The 13095-nt window shown below is 38.5% G+C and overlaps 1 protein-coding gene across 3 annotated transcripts in view; it reads right to left on the bottom strand.

Annotated features, from left to right (window-relative positions):
* Positions 1 to 12878, bottom strand: part of ZC3H13 (zinc finger CCCH-type containing 13) — a 46577-nt gene extending 33699 nt beyond the window's left edge. For 2 of the 3 annotated variants that reach the window (XM_057426935.1, XM_057426937.1), the window contains exons 1-4: positions 12646 to 12878; positions 6564 to 6689; positions 6016 to 6125; positions 661 to 772 (exon numbers count right to left, since the gene is read on the bottom strand). In XM_057426935.1, coding sequence (XP_057282918.1) covers positions 661 to 772; positions 6016 to 6125; positions 6564 to 6680 — 339 coding nt within the window. In that variant the 5' untranslated portion in view covers positions 6681 to 6689; positions 12646 to 12878. The remainder of the gene's footprint in view (positions 1 to 660; positions 773 to 6015; positions 6126 to 6563; positions 6690 to 12645) is intronic. The other variant, XM_057426936.1, reaches the window with a different exon arrangement.
* Positions 12879 to 13095: the final 217 nt, after the last annotated feature.

Below are 13095 nucleotides of genomic sequence, written 5' to 3'. Positions count from 1 at the left end.
GTGCTATTGTTACATGGGTTCAGGGTCACACTACCAACTCTGCCCCTATCCATTTGTAACATCAGGAACAGATAATACGATTTAAAAAAAAGTAAGTTCTGATATTTCAGGGGTATAGGGCTGCAGAAAGATAAGAAAATGAGAATGATAATGGATGAATTTTTGCAAAATCCAAAAAATGAGCAGTTGGGATGGCTGATCAGTCTGTGAGGAGGAAGGTAAAATGAACCAGCACAACAGTAACTGTGTGGTCTCATCAAAAGCAAATTTGGAAAAACTGGAGTCAGAATGCATGTGAACAATGGATATGAGTAAGTGCTGGGGGGAAAAACAGTGGATGATTGGAACATCAGTTAATACACTTCCTTGGTAATAACCAGAGTCTGCAATGTTATTAAATAATAAATATCAGTATCCATAATAATTTTAGTCTGTGGGGTTTGCAAAATCTTTGGGCACCACAAGACCAGAAAGTGCTATAAAATTGCAATATAATACAATTGTTAAGACACTTCATAATAAAATATGCCACATGCTATGTACAAACCGATCAGTTCATTAAAACATTTTAAATATTACAAGTCACCATGATCAGGCTTCTAGGACACATTGCCCAATTGCTACTGAGGGATTCTGGAGTTCTGCAAACTCCATTCTTACCCTAACAGGAGAGGACGATTCCTCTGTACTTCGCTTCTGTGGCTCTGCTTCAACATCTTGACGTTTGTTCTTCATTCTTTCCCGAAGATCTCCAGTGGGTCTTTCTGGTGACCTGTTTAATACAGAAACATAATATAACCAGTTCTGTGGGACTATTTCTAAACAAATACAAGCTATTACTTTTTTTTTTTATTTAGCATATACATAAAGAAGCTAAACCTCCCACCCAGAAGTGAAATAGATGAATAAAAAAAAAATACTTTGTTCTAATGTGCTTAAGCATTCTAAAAAAACAACCCTTTCAGAACATGAAGGAAGACTTGACTCTAAGAAGAAAAATTACTTGTACATGTATATGACATGACTTGGTTACTACTCCAGATCAGCTTCAGGTGATCTTACCCAGAATAAATCTTTTTCTGACCATCACTGTGTTCCACAATCACTCTTACCAAGTCTTTAAGATATCTTTAGCCTTCTCCATATTCTAAGCTGCACCATTTTAATATATATCTTTTATATATATATATGTGTGTGTATATATATATAAAAACGACAATTAATGCAGAGTCAAATTACTTTAGACTAGCAACGACAGTCACACAGAAGCACACCTCTGAATACAGATGAAGCCTGCAAGTGGAGACAACAGGACCTAAGTGGCATCCTCTCACAGCCTTAGCGAGACTGCCACAGAAAAAACCCTGTTGCAAGACCATGCACCAGAAACTTACTCCTGGAGGTCTCCTCTATTTTCCATTTTGCAGTTACTTCATTACAAAATATTGGATGAACTCTAGCAGTCATGTAACATTAACATATATTTTCTGTAAAAAGGTATTATGGGAAGGGAAGGGGAACATCCTATCCTACCACATCTATGTAATTTTGTCACCTTAGTATGTATTCACAAGTTCTTTATCCCTTATGAGTTTAAAGATAACAACCTTTGCATTCAAACAAGTTCCTACGCAAAGGGGATGGATATAAGAGCTGCTTCATATGATCTTTCAGTTCAAGAAAACAAATTTTCTCTTCATATAAAACTGGACTGATACTGAGTTTGTACTTCCAGGATGGCTGTCAGCTGTTAACTACAGATTCTCCCATGAAATAGATGTATGACAGTGCTGGATCTGTACCTATCAGTTTACACTAAAGAATCACAAAGAGATAATTGATACTGCCTTAGTTGATCAGAAGTTATATGTACTATTTGAATAAGGAAGTCTGCACTTGTTTTTCAGACTGAATTAGGGTTTCCATTTAGAAAGTGTCATTTTTCCCACTCTTCCTCTGTCACATAAGTACATCATAAACTGTCTTTCACAGTTTGTGCATACAAAAATCTAAATTAATGATTTCATTTTCAACCTGTGTATATTTGAAAAACAGTAATTGGTTTCCACTTCGTCTTTTGCAATGTTGCCAACATTTAATTCTTTAAATTGTGCCATAAGGTTAAGTGTTTTAGGATCCAAGAAGAAAAAGACCAGCGACTGCTCTCATTTTAAATACATTTAATTCTTCATGAAGTTTTAAATACACGTCAATCTAGATTGGAGGAAAGGTACAAAATGGTAGCATGCTACTTCCTTCAGCACTAAGGATCAAATAATATCCAGCATACAAATATAAACAAGTTATCTTCTTTGCATCTTTAAAGCATCTGACTTTAGAAAAGGTATTAAATTAGCAAAGGTATTCAAGCTTATTTTATTTCCCCTCACCCATCTTAGAAAGATAATTCCTTTGCATTATTGAAACACTATGAAGCATTCCAACCATCAGCTACCTCAACAAATAAACTGTCTTCAAACATTATACTGGCAATATATGCCTTAATTTTTAATAATACTTAGCTATGGCAGAAAGGATTTGAATTTGTGAAAGTGAAAATTAATTTTAAGGGAAAAAAAATGTAAGCTAATGTAACATTGCTCCTCGACAGGAGCAATTTCAGGTATATAAAACAGCAGCTAAAGGAGAAAGCAACAGAACTTCTACTGAATGCAGCTCATGTACTTGGTTTTTAATATCTTTTTTTTTTTTTTTTTTTAAAAAAAGCTACATACCAGAGTGAAAAAACACTGAAACCATTTCACTCTTAATTAATATCTTTTTCAGTATGGGAGGGAAAAAAAAACTTATTATTCAAATCTACTTAAAGATTACAAAAGTTACCAAGAAATCACAGAAATGAAAAAAAGCTACAGCTTCAGGCTTGGAGTTTGTTAGTGGGGTTTTTTGTGGTTTTTTAATTTTTGTTTTGGGTTGGGTTTTTTTTGGTTTTTGGACTGAAAATTTGTCAAATTTTAAGAAACAATTATTCAGAAAACTGAACAGTTTTCAGATATTTTAACTTAATGCACAGAAAAACAAGCTGGTCTGATTTTTCTTTCAGGTATACCACAACTTTAATTTGGCTTCTTTTCTACCTAACCTTCCACTTGCTTCCCCTCCAAAAAGGCTCTTTGATTATTACACGTAATGCACACTGATGAATTCCAACAGGTAACTATAGTTTTACCTCTACAGTTAAATGTGTGGCTAGACTGCAGCTGGTAGAACCTTTCACACAAAAGGCTCCACAGCATTATCCCTGCACACTGAAAGCAGAAAACTACTCGACAAAAAAATGACTTAATATTTTGTGATAGGCTTACTTCTTAAGTAAGGCCTAAAATGCAGAATTTCATCATTTCAAAATTTAAGCAGGGACATTAAGCAATTTTAAATCGCATTACTTGTGCAACAGTTCAGTTCTGCATATTCAGCAGCTTGGTTAGGAAATACAGATTTGTAACAGTCCCTCCACTTGCCTCTTAACAGTGTCGGGAGTAACTACCCAGCAGCAGGCACTCATTACAACGTACTTTTTGAGCATATCTCTGTATGTTTGTGTGCACACACGTGCAGGCATTAGCAAATGACAATTATTAGCGTGTAATGTACATATTCTAATTGCTCATGAAATATTGTCCCGTTTTTTTTCAGTTTCCCATACAATTGTATTTGAACCTCACGAAATCTGTAAGGTCTTACTCAATATCACTGCTGGTTTGGCTTTAAAAATGGTTTAATTATCCAGAATGAACATGATCAGACAGGCTAAGAAAGAGAAGTTACAATGGCATAGACACATATGTATACGGTATAAGAGAACCAGCAGGAAGCAGCCAAGCAGCTACCCAACAATTTAGAAGTGGAGCAAGAGAGGAAAGTTCCTTGTGTGACAGCATGTTTATACACAGCTCTTTTCTTGTTAGCTTCTCCATACTTTGGATGCCTGGAAGACTGGCAGGTCTATTAACGAATTCTTAATACCCTCATCAGGAAAGGTTCGCATGCTCAAACATGCTAGGTTCCCTTTTTTGTAACAGCAAGATTAAAATTCATGCTGTGAGAAGCAGCATTAATGCTGAAACGGAGTTATAGTGAAACTAAAAGAGTCTTCTTCACACTTTAGAGTCAAGTTTTCCTACTGCCTGGTGAGATTCTGAGTTTTGGGAGGCGTTATAGTCAGACAAAAACCATTAACAGTGAGATTTATTTCAGACAGGTATGAAACTGAAAGGCAAGACAGAAAGGCAGCAAGACTTGCTTTGCCCTACCAACTGCTTGCAAAACAGACAAAGGCCTTCATCAGCAGGTCTGGCTGAACACATGTAGACACACCACCATTATGTTGTCCCAGATACCTGCACAAGAATACTGCTTGAACTGAGCTGCTGTGGAAGCAGCATGAGCTTGGCTTGCAAGAAGCCAATCAAACTGCATTCAAAATTCTGGGTAACATTTGTAAAAATCTCTGTAATGTTAAATGGCATGAAACTGTCATCATTTTATCATGTACATAAATCAGTTTTTTTCTGGCCAGTGCCTGGCCATGAGGTATTACCAGAAACTTCTGAAGACAAGCATGCTTTTTTCATTTGTCTGTTATGGTGTGTGTGTATGTGTATGTGGAAGGCAGGCAGAGGCTTCCTCACCCTTTTTAAGAACACTTAAATGTTAAATGTGTCGAGCAGATAAGCAGCAAGATTTGTCCTTTGACTTTTTCATATAGTCCCAGTAAAAAAAGTTAGCGATAAAAAGAAGTAAACTGACATTATTCTTAAATGTCAGTAGTGACAGTGAAGCAGAAACACAGCTTTAATCATTAAAAGAAACGTCACTTTTCTTCAAATGACCAAGCAGAACTACGCACTGAGTGTTCCAAACACTGAAAACAAGAAGAAAGTGACATTCTAAAAGCTTTAAAATTTAATTTCTACCAGTAAATCACTCATTTTTCCCATTTGGAACATTCAGTACAGAATGGACTAAAATTTTTTACACACTGAAAGAAACATTAAACTCAGTGATGTATTTTGTATCCCAGCTGCTACCACCTTAGAAACAATGGAAGATGAAACAAGTCAAGTCAAGATCATCCTGAGAGTATGCCACAAGACCAGGAAAAAGAGACAGGAACAGAACCCTAACCTCATGCCAACCTTCCTGTTGTGGCTTTACACTTAGATATTTTAGTGTGCCCATCTGTAATCTAGAGGCAACACAGACACTACTGTAGCATTATGAAGGGCGGTTGTTTCTAAAATGTGAAGACTTCATACAAAGACGTACTATGCTGAAACTGTATTTTTTTGTTCTTTGTAGCAAGAATATTACAAAGTTACTGCCACATTTTGTTTCAGTTAAGTAAGGTGTTATGCCACAGAAAGGACAGTTGAGACACCCAGTGCTTTCAAATTACAGTAACAAATGAAGAGGCAGAGAGTAAAAATACTCTCATTTGAAAAATGGAGTTACTTTTTGGATCACCTCCTATAATGCAGGATATCTGTTCTGTATCTGACAGATAAAGTCATAGGACTACATCTTGAAGAGAACCGTTTTCTCACAACAGGAGAGAAAGGACAGATGCCTTATTCATCAAACAATATAGCAAACGCAAAAGGGCTGCAAGTATGCGAGTGCTGCAGAAAGTAGCTGCAAGACAGCATTTTAGTAAAGGACAGAAAGGCATATCAGAAGCTGCAGTGACACTACACAAAAAAAGTGTTAAGGCACTTAAACTTCCCATTTCAAGTAATATAAGACATTAATCTGCATTCAGTGGATTCTGTTCATTTTTTAAAGTTACATACACACAAATCCTGAGAAAACCCAGTGCAAATTGCTAAATTGTCTTTGGAAGCTTCACAGTGCAACTGGTTATTGATAAAACATACCATTAGGCACACAACAGCATTTCACTTACAAAAAAAAACAAACCACAACAAAAGACATAGTTGCAAAAGCTATTTTTCCTACAGCATGTGAAGAATTCAAAGTGAGTTCTTGATTTACCTTCTATAACTGCTGCTATAGCCTTTACCTCGTGGTGAAGGGCCATGTACGAATCTACATGTGTTCCCATAGAGGCAGTTGCCAGTCTTCAGCCAGTTACGGCACTGTGTCTAAGAGACAGACATCACTGGGTGAATTTCACACTCGTTTCTGGAAATACCATTGGTGTGAATGTGGCAGAACAAACAAATGACTCCACATTAACTCCCATTTATCTGCAATTTCTGTCCACGAGTAATATAATTTAAAAAAAAAAAACAAAACCCAACAATAAGCATCAGGTCTGGCAGAGAAAAATTTCGGTTGGTGTGAATTCCATTAATATGTACATTACTACTGCTCCTCTCCAGAAGCTGGGACAACACACGTTATCTAAATATTCTAGTTACTAGTATGTTGAACGTCCATGCGTTAAGGAGTTCTTTTCACCTTTACTAATATCAGTGACATCTGAGTATTTGGTACTTGTAAGCTACACTTTCCCACCACCTAAATCCTGGAAAAGAAGATGCTGGGGTGGAGAGGAGAAGAACGCTTTTACAACTCACCTCTGCAGTACTTCCAGTGCTGGGTCCAAGCCTTTCAAACACACTGGGTCTTCGGGAAGTGCTATCGGATATGGTCTTGGTATTTTCCACTGTGACCTTCCTTCTAATTTTTGACATTTTGTACTACTTCAACCAAAAAAAAAAAGCAAAACTGTAAAATCCTTCAGTTTGAGGCTATGGACACTGAACTCACATTAATAAAATAGTATGATACATGTTGCAAGAGTTGCTGCAGAGATGATGAAGAAAGAATAAAAGTCATAAATGAGTGAAATGTATCTAATAACAAGGAATGCCTCTGATTTGAACAAGTCAGCTGAGCACCAGTAATGATAGTCCTTCATTTTATTTTATGACCTGTTTTGGATTCTTCAGCTTCCCTTTGGGAAAGATCATATGATATGTTATCCATTTCAGTACCAAACACCACACAGAACAGATGCTTTCCTTCAACATGTATTTTATGTGCAGGAGCTGAAGTGACTGCAGGTAAAAAGAACCTTTAATATTACTTCACCAACCTCTCGGAAACGGGTTCTAAGAAATTAAGTAATGGCTCATTTTCAGAAACAGATATCCAGAAAATGAGAGCTCTATCCATCCCCCTCATTTTGATGCGTGAAATACCAACTTGACATCATACTGCACATCACCTTGATACCATCCACAGTCTGTATTTGTTACTGGCTTATATCCTACAACTATTTGCAATCACCTGAGTTTAGAAAGACAAAAAAAAAAAAAAAAGAAAAAAGAAACAAGAAACAAAAAAAACTGAACCAAGAAAAACCTCACCCACAAAAAACACCAACCTCAAAAGCAAACAAAACAAAAAACAAACAAAAAAACCACAAACAAAAAAAAACACAAAACAGGGATATGCTTAAGTAACTCCTTTCATTATAAAAAAACAAATTTGAAAGCAAATACAGCATAAGTTTGATATATAAGTCACAACTTCTCTTACCTGAGGAGTTACTGAATACAGAAAAAAAAAAACTTTTTTTTTTTTAAAAAGCGAAGATACACATTTCAAGACAGATTGTACAAAAAAGCGCAAACTGGAGTCCAAAAACCATTGTCCATTGTTTAAATTCTACTTGAACTACACTGAAATTATTTCAGTCTGGGAAAATCTGCCAGTTTCTGGACGATTTATATACAGCCCAAAAAAACCACCTCTTTGTCACAGTGCCATCACTCTAGAGCTCATTACTCAGTACAACATGATTAGTCAAACTCTAACCACCTACCCTTCTGCTATCTCTTCTGCCCCTATCCACATGTCACGAAAAGCTCATCCATACAGTCAGAATAATACAAATTTAAGCTAACACCCTCCACACTGGATTACTACAAATTTTCACTGATCTGATCGGCAATATATTCCCACAGCATTCAGATTGTAAGGTTCCATTCTACAGAAAAATAATAAAAAAAAAAGAAAAAGTACAAATGCAGACAAATGCACAAAAAAAAAAAGTAACACTGCTGTACGTATTTTACACTTGAAACTTGGATAATACCTGGTTTTCTCCCTTTTATTTTGATGGAACTTCATTATCTGAATCCTATGGTTACTTCAACGACAAGGCTTCTCTAGAAGACTAACATTTGTGCACTTTCTACAAAGAAAACTGTGCTGAAGCTCTTGCTAGGCACTACAGCTCCTTTACAAGCAACAGAAGAAAGCAAGCTTAAACTGTACTTGAGAGATTTCTCAGCTCAGCTCTAATGACTACTTCTCCAACCCTTTGATTATCTGAAGAATTTGATCTCTATCATAAGGAAGTTTCAGATAACCAAGACCTTAACCAAGATGCTCAGACATGGTAAAAGTTAACCATGTGTTGTATACCAGACATTAAAAACAATGGTTAACAACAATTAGTGGAAGCAGACAGTGAAACAGTAGAATTTGCCAGTAGTCGGAAATTACTTAGGTTAGTAAAAACTGTGGAGAACAGAGATTTCCAGAAAGATCTACCTGAGTTAGAAAATTGAGTTATACAACAGCAGATGAAATGCAAATAAATAAAATGTAATGCACACAAGGAGAAATGATTTTATCTAAATACTTGATGAGTTTGAATTAGTCCAGTCTTCTGAGAAAAATAATTAGGAGTCATTGTGGACAGCTCAATGTGCAGCAGTAGTTACAAAGTCTGACAGAATAAACCATTAAAGGCAGAAAGCAAAACAATACCACATCTCACCCAGCTGAGCACCCTTCCATTTCAGGATTGTTTCCCACTGCATGTCAGCAAAATCCCCCAGTGAATTTGTAAAGTTTCATGCAGCTACACACTTTAACAGAGGATACAAAAATTGACTGACATATGCAAAAGCATTTTTAATAAGACGATCGTATACGAACTACTGATTTTGGTTTAAATATTTGCACTAAAAAGAGATATATCTGAAATAAAAAGGGTTAGCAGAACGGCACTGGCAATGGCATAGGGAGAAGGTTCAACACATGAAGGACAGATAAAATGAGTGCATCTAATACGCAAGTACAGTACACACTAACATGATAGTAGTACATAATACATAAAGTTTACTTTTATTTTGCCTCCTAATTTCAATGTCCTTCTATTTTCAAGGAAACAGAGGCAAAACATCTTATTTTAAATTTTACTTTTTACCCAGCAAATATTACCTTCTTTGAATTAACTTCTATGGGAAGTTAAGATGATGACTAAGCTTAAGAGAATAGTTCTAGACATGGAGAGGATGAAGGGGGAAACACCATCATAACTGAACAGGTAACTTCATTCCAACTACCTGCTTCCTGACTTTTTGGCCAATAATTTCCTATAAGGAAATTAAGAGAATGCCATCCAACCCTGATTCTTCTATGGTTTGTAAAAAAAAAACCCTATGTTAAATGAAAAAAAAAAAAAAAAGCTAAGAGTAACAAACAAAAAATATATACTATTTTAGGTAGCATTCTGTCAATTCTATCACAAGGGTTCTTCTGGTTGCTCCTGCAACCAAAACTGTATGAGATTTCACTTTAAGTGAACATAACTGTTATACAGGCTGAATGTTTAGAGCCCAGACATGCTATTCACAGGCAAACTGAGGAATTTTCACTATGTCAAGCATTACGTTTGAGAGACTGTATCTGGAAATGTAGCCAGTCCCATTTTCACTCTTCAAAAGCCCAAGCAAGTTGGAAAAATAAAGACACTATTTAAACAATATTGCAGCTGAAAACCTCAGATGCCTAACAGTAGTTTTATGTTAGTGACAAGTTTCCTTGCTTATAAACAAGTACTATAAGGGGAAAAACAAAATTGTCTCATTTCCAGATTTTTCAGACTGCATATTAATGGATAATCAAGAACAACTGAAATGGAACATCCCATAAAATTCCCATAACTTGCTCAATTCTCCCTCATTTTCATCTTACATTGCTTTACTCTTGATGATCACCATTCTGCAATAAATCCCACACTAATGGCCAGTTCAGCGATTTTCCTTTCCACCAAATGCCTGTGCCTCTGAACTAACATCTCCTTATCACTCACATGGATTAGAAAGCACTGATTATCAGTGTTGGCTGAGCCCTGAGCATTCATATTTCAACATTTCAGCTAATTACTTCCATGATTATTATTTTTTTTAAGTTTCTAAGTAGAAAATTACGTACTCCTATATTTCAAGTACATGACACTGTATTGCTGTATCTACCTAGGGGCACTGAAGTGTCTGCAACTTCTGAAACAGCTTACTACTACTAAGCAAAATTAACTTTATACTCCTAAAATAAATTCTATAGCTAAGGTTTTGACTGTAAAGTATCGCTTTCCAATACATAAATAAGATCCGCAGGAATTGTTAGTAATAATTTAGGAATATTTTAACACTACAATAACCTACAGATGAATCTATGTTATTCTTTAAATGAAGTAACTTTTCCTGGGTGAGAGACTAACTGTTAATGACATTAATTATACTACCATTTGAAATAAAACGTATCTCTGAGTGTTATCTCATGAGTAAATTTAAAATGTAAGACAGACTTGAGAGAAGCGAGTATATCTAGTGGGCACTATCCAAGTAACTGAAATCAATGAAGCATGATGATTAACACAACATTCAATGAAATTCTGTATTTTTATTATCAGTACTCCTCCATTTTGGTGTCAAGCATGCTTAGCATTTTTCTTCCAAAAGAAGTATGATATTACATAAGCCACTATCAATAGAAGCACACCTGAAACACCTGCTTTTCTACTAGAAAAAGCTAATCCAGTCATTTGCAAAAAACAATCCTGCTTCGACAGGATAACTACAAACTGAGATGTAACAGAACAGCAGCAAAGTTCAGAAAAAAATATAACAAGATATAATTTGTTCAAGAAAGTCCAAGACATCCCTAGTAGGCATGTCAATCAATGTCTGTGCATGCATACATGCACGCCACACACAGGTTAAACATAAAGAAAATCCTACCTGTGAAGTGACAAATAATATGCCATTTAAAGTAACAAACAAAATTGTAATTTTAAAATCCTACATGAGTTCAGGCACAAACTGATTGTAACACCCTATGATAAACTAATACCTGTTGACAACTAAATAACACCTTAGGAAGAGGAAAATGGCAGTGCTTCCCTCCACTTTTCCACATGAAAAGCTTTTACCTGAAAAGGTTTTGTTTCTGATTACAGTGTTAATGTTTCCACATGATGCTACTAACAAAATAGAGATACTGGAAGGAGCTCCACTGGTTTACTACCTAAAAATAATGCTAAAAATAGTAAAACTCATTGTTACCCATCTTCCAAAAATACAGCCAAATACTGGCTGCACATTTATATGATGTCAGTCTAACACTCTTAACTCCCACAGAGAAGCCTGTTTGACAGAACCTTAGAAATTATTCCAAGTTTATTTTAACAACTCCGTGCTGTCAACCCGTCACCATATTAAGTTGACCCTACCTCTCATTTAACATACGGTATTCCTTCACTAGTAGTGATAAGCAACTGCTAGTTATGTTTTCAGAAGTATAAAATCACAGCTGGCTTTTGACATGTAAATAAATAAATTAAAAAATCAGGCCCTAGCATCACAAAAGAAAGTATTCAGTATTCCATATCTCATCTAACAAAATTCCCATACTCAAAGAAGATGATCCATCAGACTAAGCGACAGTCTATGCAGACTTGTGTGGACAGACCCCAGTTCACTATGCCTTCATGCCAAGTTTGTTGGACACATGTTATCTCCAATCTATAAACTGGAACACCACATTAGCACGTTGTCACACCATAACAAGCATGCTGAGAAGTGGAATAGATTATTTTGGGCACAGCCACATACAACTACACTTCCACAGTTTCCAGATACACTTAGTTGATGGGCCCAGTCTGACCGCTCCAATCTGCACAGAGGCACCTTAAGTGTTTCACCACCACAGCAAGATCCCTTAAGGTCCTGATCCCTATTCCACTATCTGTCAAAACCTGTTCTTCAAGCAATCTGGCAAAAGGTTGACAAGAAACCAATGGCGGAGGGAGAATCCAGCAGAGGAAGTCAAAGGTAAGGACCTAAGCAGACCATCTGCAACACTAACCCAACATGCCTGGCATACAAGCTCTGGAAGGAATGGGAGCCAGCTGAGACCACTGTCTAAAGACATGGTGATGACTGAATTGGCACCAGCGAAATTAGCCGATCCTCTAAGCGCATGAAGCAGAAACTGGTTTACTGACAAAGTGGGAGAAGAGCCTCACTGAAGGGGAAAAAAACCATCAACAAGGAAGATCCAAGTACGTGGGAGGCGGGCACCGGCATGGTCACCGACGGATGGCACCTCACCCCGCGCAAACGGCTGGCTGGCCGCATCGCTAGGCCCGCCCAACCGCGCCCTCAGCGAGGCCCCAGCCGCGCACCGGGCTGGGCGGGCGACACCGCTGCCCTTCCCCGCAGCTCCGGCACCGAACCCGTCGTGGGCCGCGGGGAACGGGATGCAGGACCCGGCCTGGCCCACCCTCTCCCGCCTCTCCTTCCCTCACGGCCCTTCCCTCTCCCTCCCTCCACGCCCCGGTCGCTCCGCCACACTCACCTGCTCCTTCCGCTGCCGCGCCGCTCCCCGCCGCCTCCTCCGCCGCCGCCCGGGGCGGAGAGGGTGGGAGGGGGCGAGGGGGGAGTCCGTCCTCCCGGGCCTGAGCGCGGAGCGACACGGAGAGGAAGACGAGGAGCGCCGCCCGCTCCTACACCCCGGAGCCGCCCGCCCTGCCCCCGCGCGCCGCGGACGATGGGTAACCGCCGCCGCCACCACCTCCGCTCCCGCCGCGCGCGGCCTTCCCGGCGGCCCTCGCGCCGCCCGCCGCGCAGCGCTGCCGCTGGTGATGACGTCAGGGAAGGGAGGGCAGCAGAGAGGGGACCGGGCGGAAGCGATAGTGCCGCCATGTTGGAGGAGGGCGGGGAAGGCGGGCCGATGAGTCTGCGGAAGGAGCTTGCGTGCCCTGCTCACCTGGCAGGGAGTCGCCAAGCCTCAGGGAGCTTCGGGCTG

Source organism: Pezoporus wallicus, unplaced genomic scaffold (genome assembly GCF_028554395.1).
Source record: "Pezoporus wallicus isolate ANWC-B61680 ecotype Strahan unplaced genomic scaffold, APGP_CSIRO_Pwel_v1 contig_7113, whole genome shotgun sequence".
Lineage (NCBI taxonomy): Eukaryota > Metazoa > Chordata > Aves > Psittaciformes > Psittacidae > Pezoporus > Pezoporus wallicus.
The sequence above is the reverse complement of the archived record's forward strand: the minus strand, read 5'-3'. Positions and strand labels throughout refer to the sequence as shown.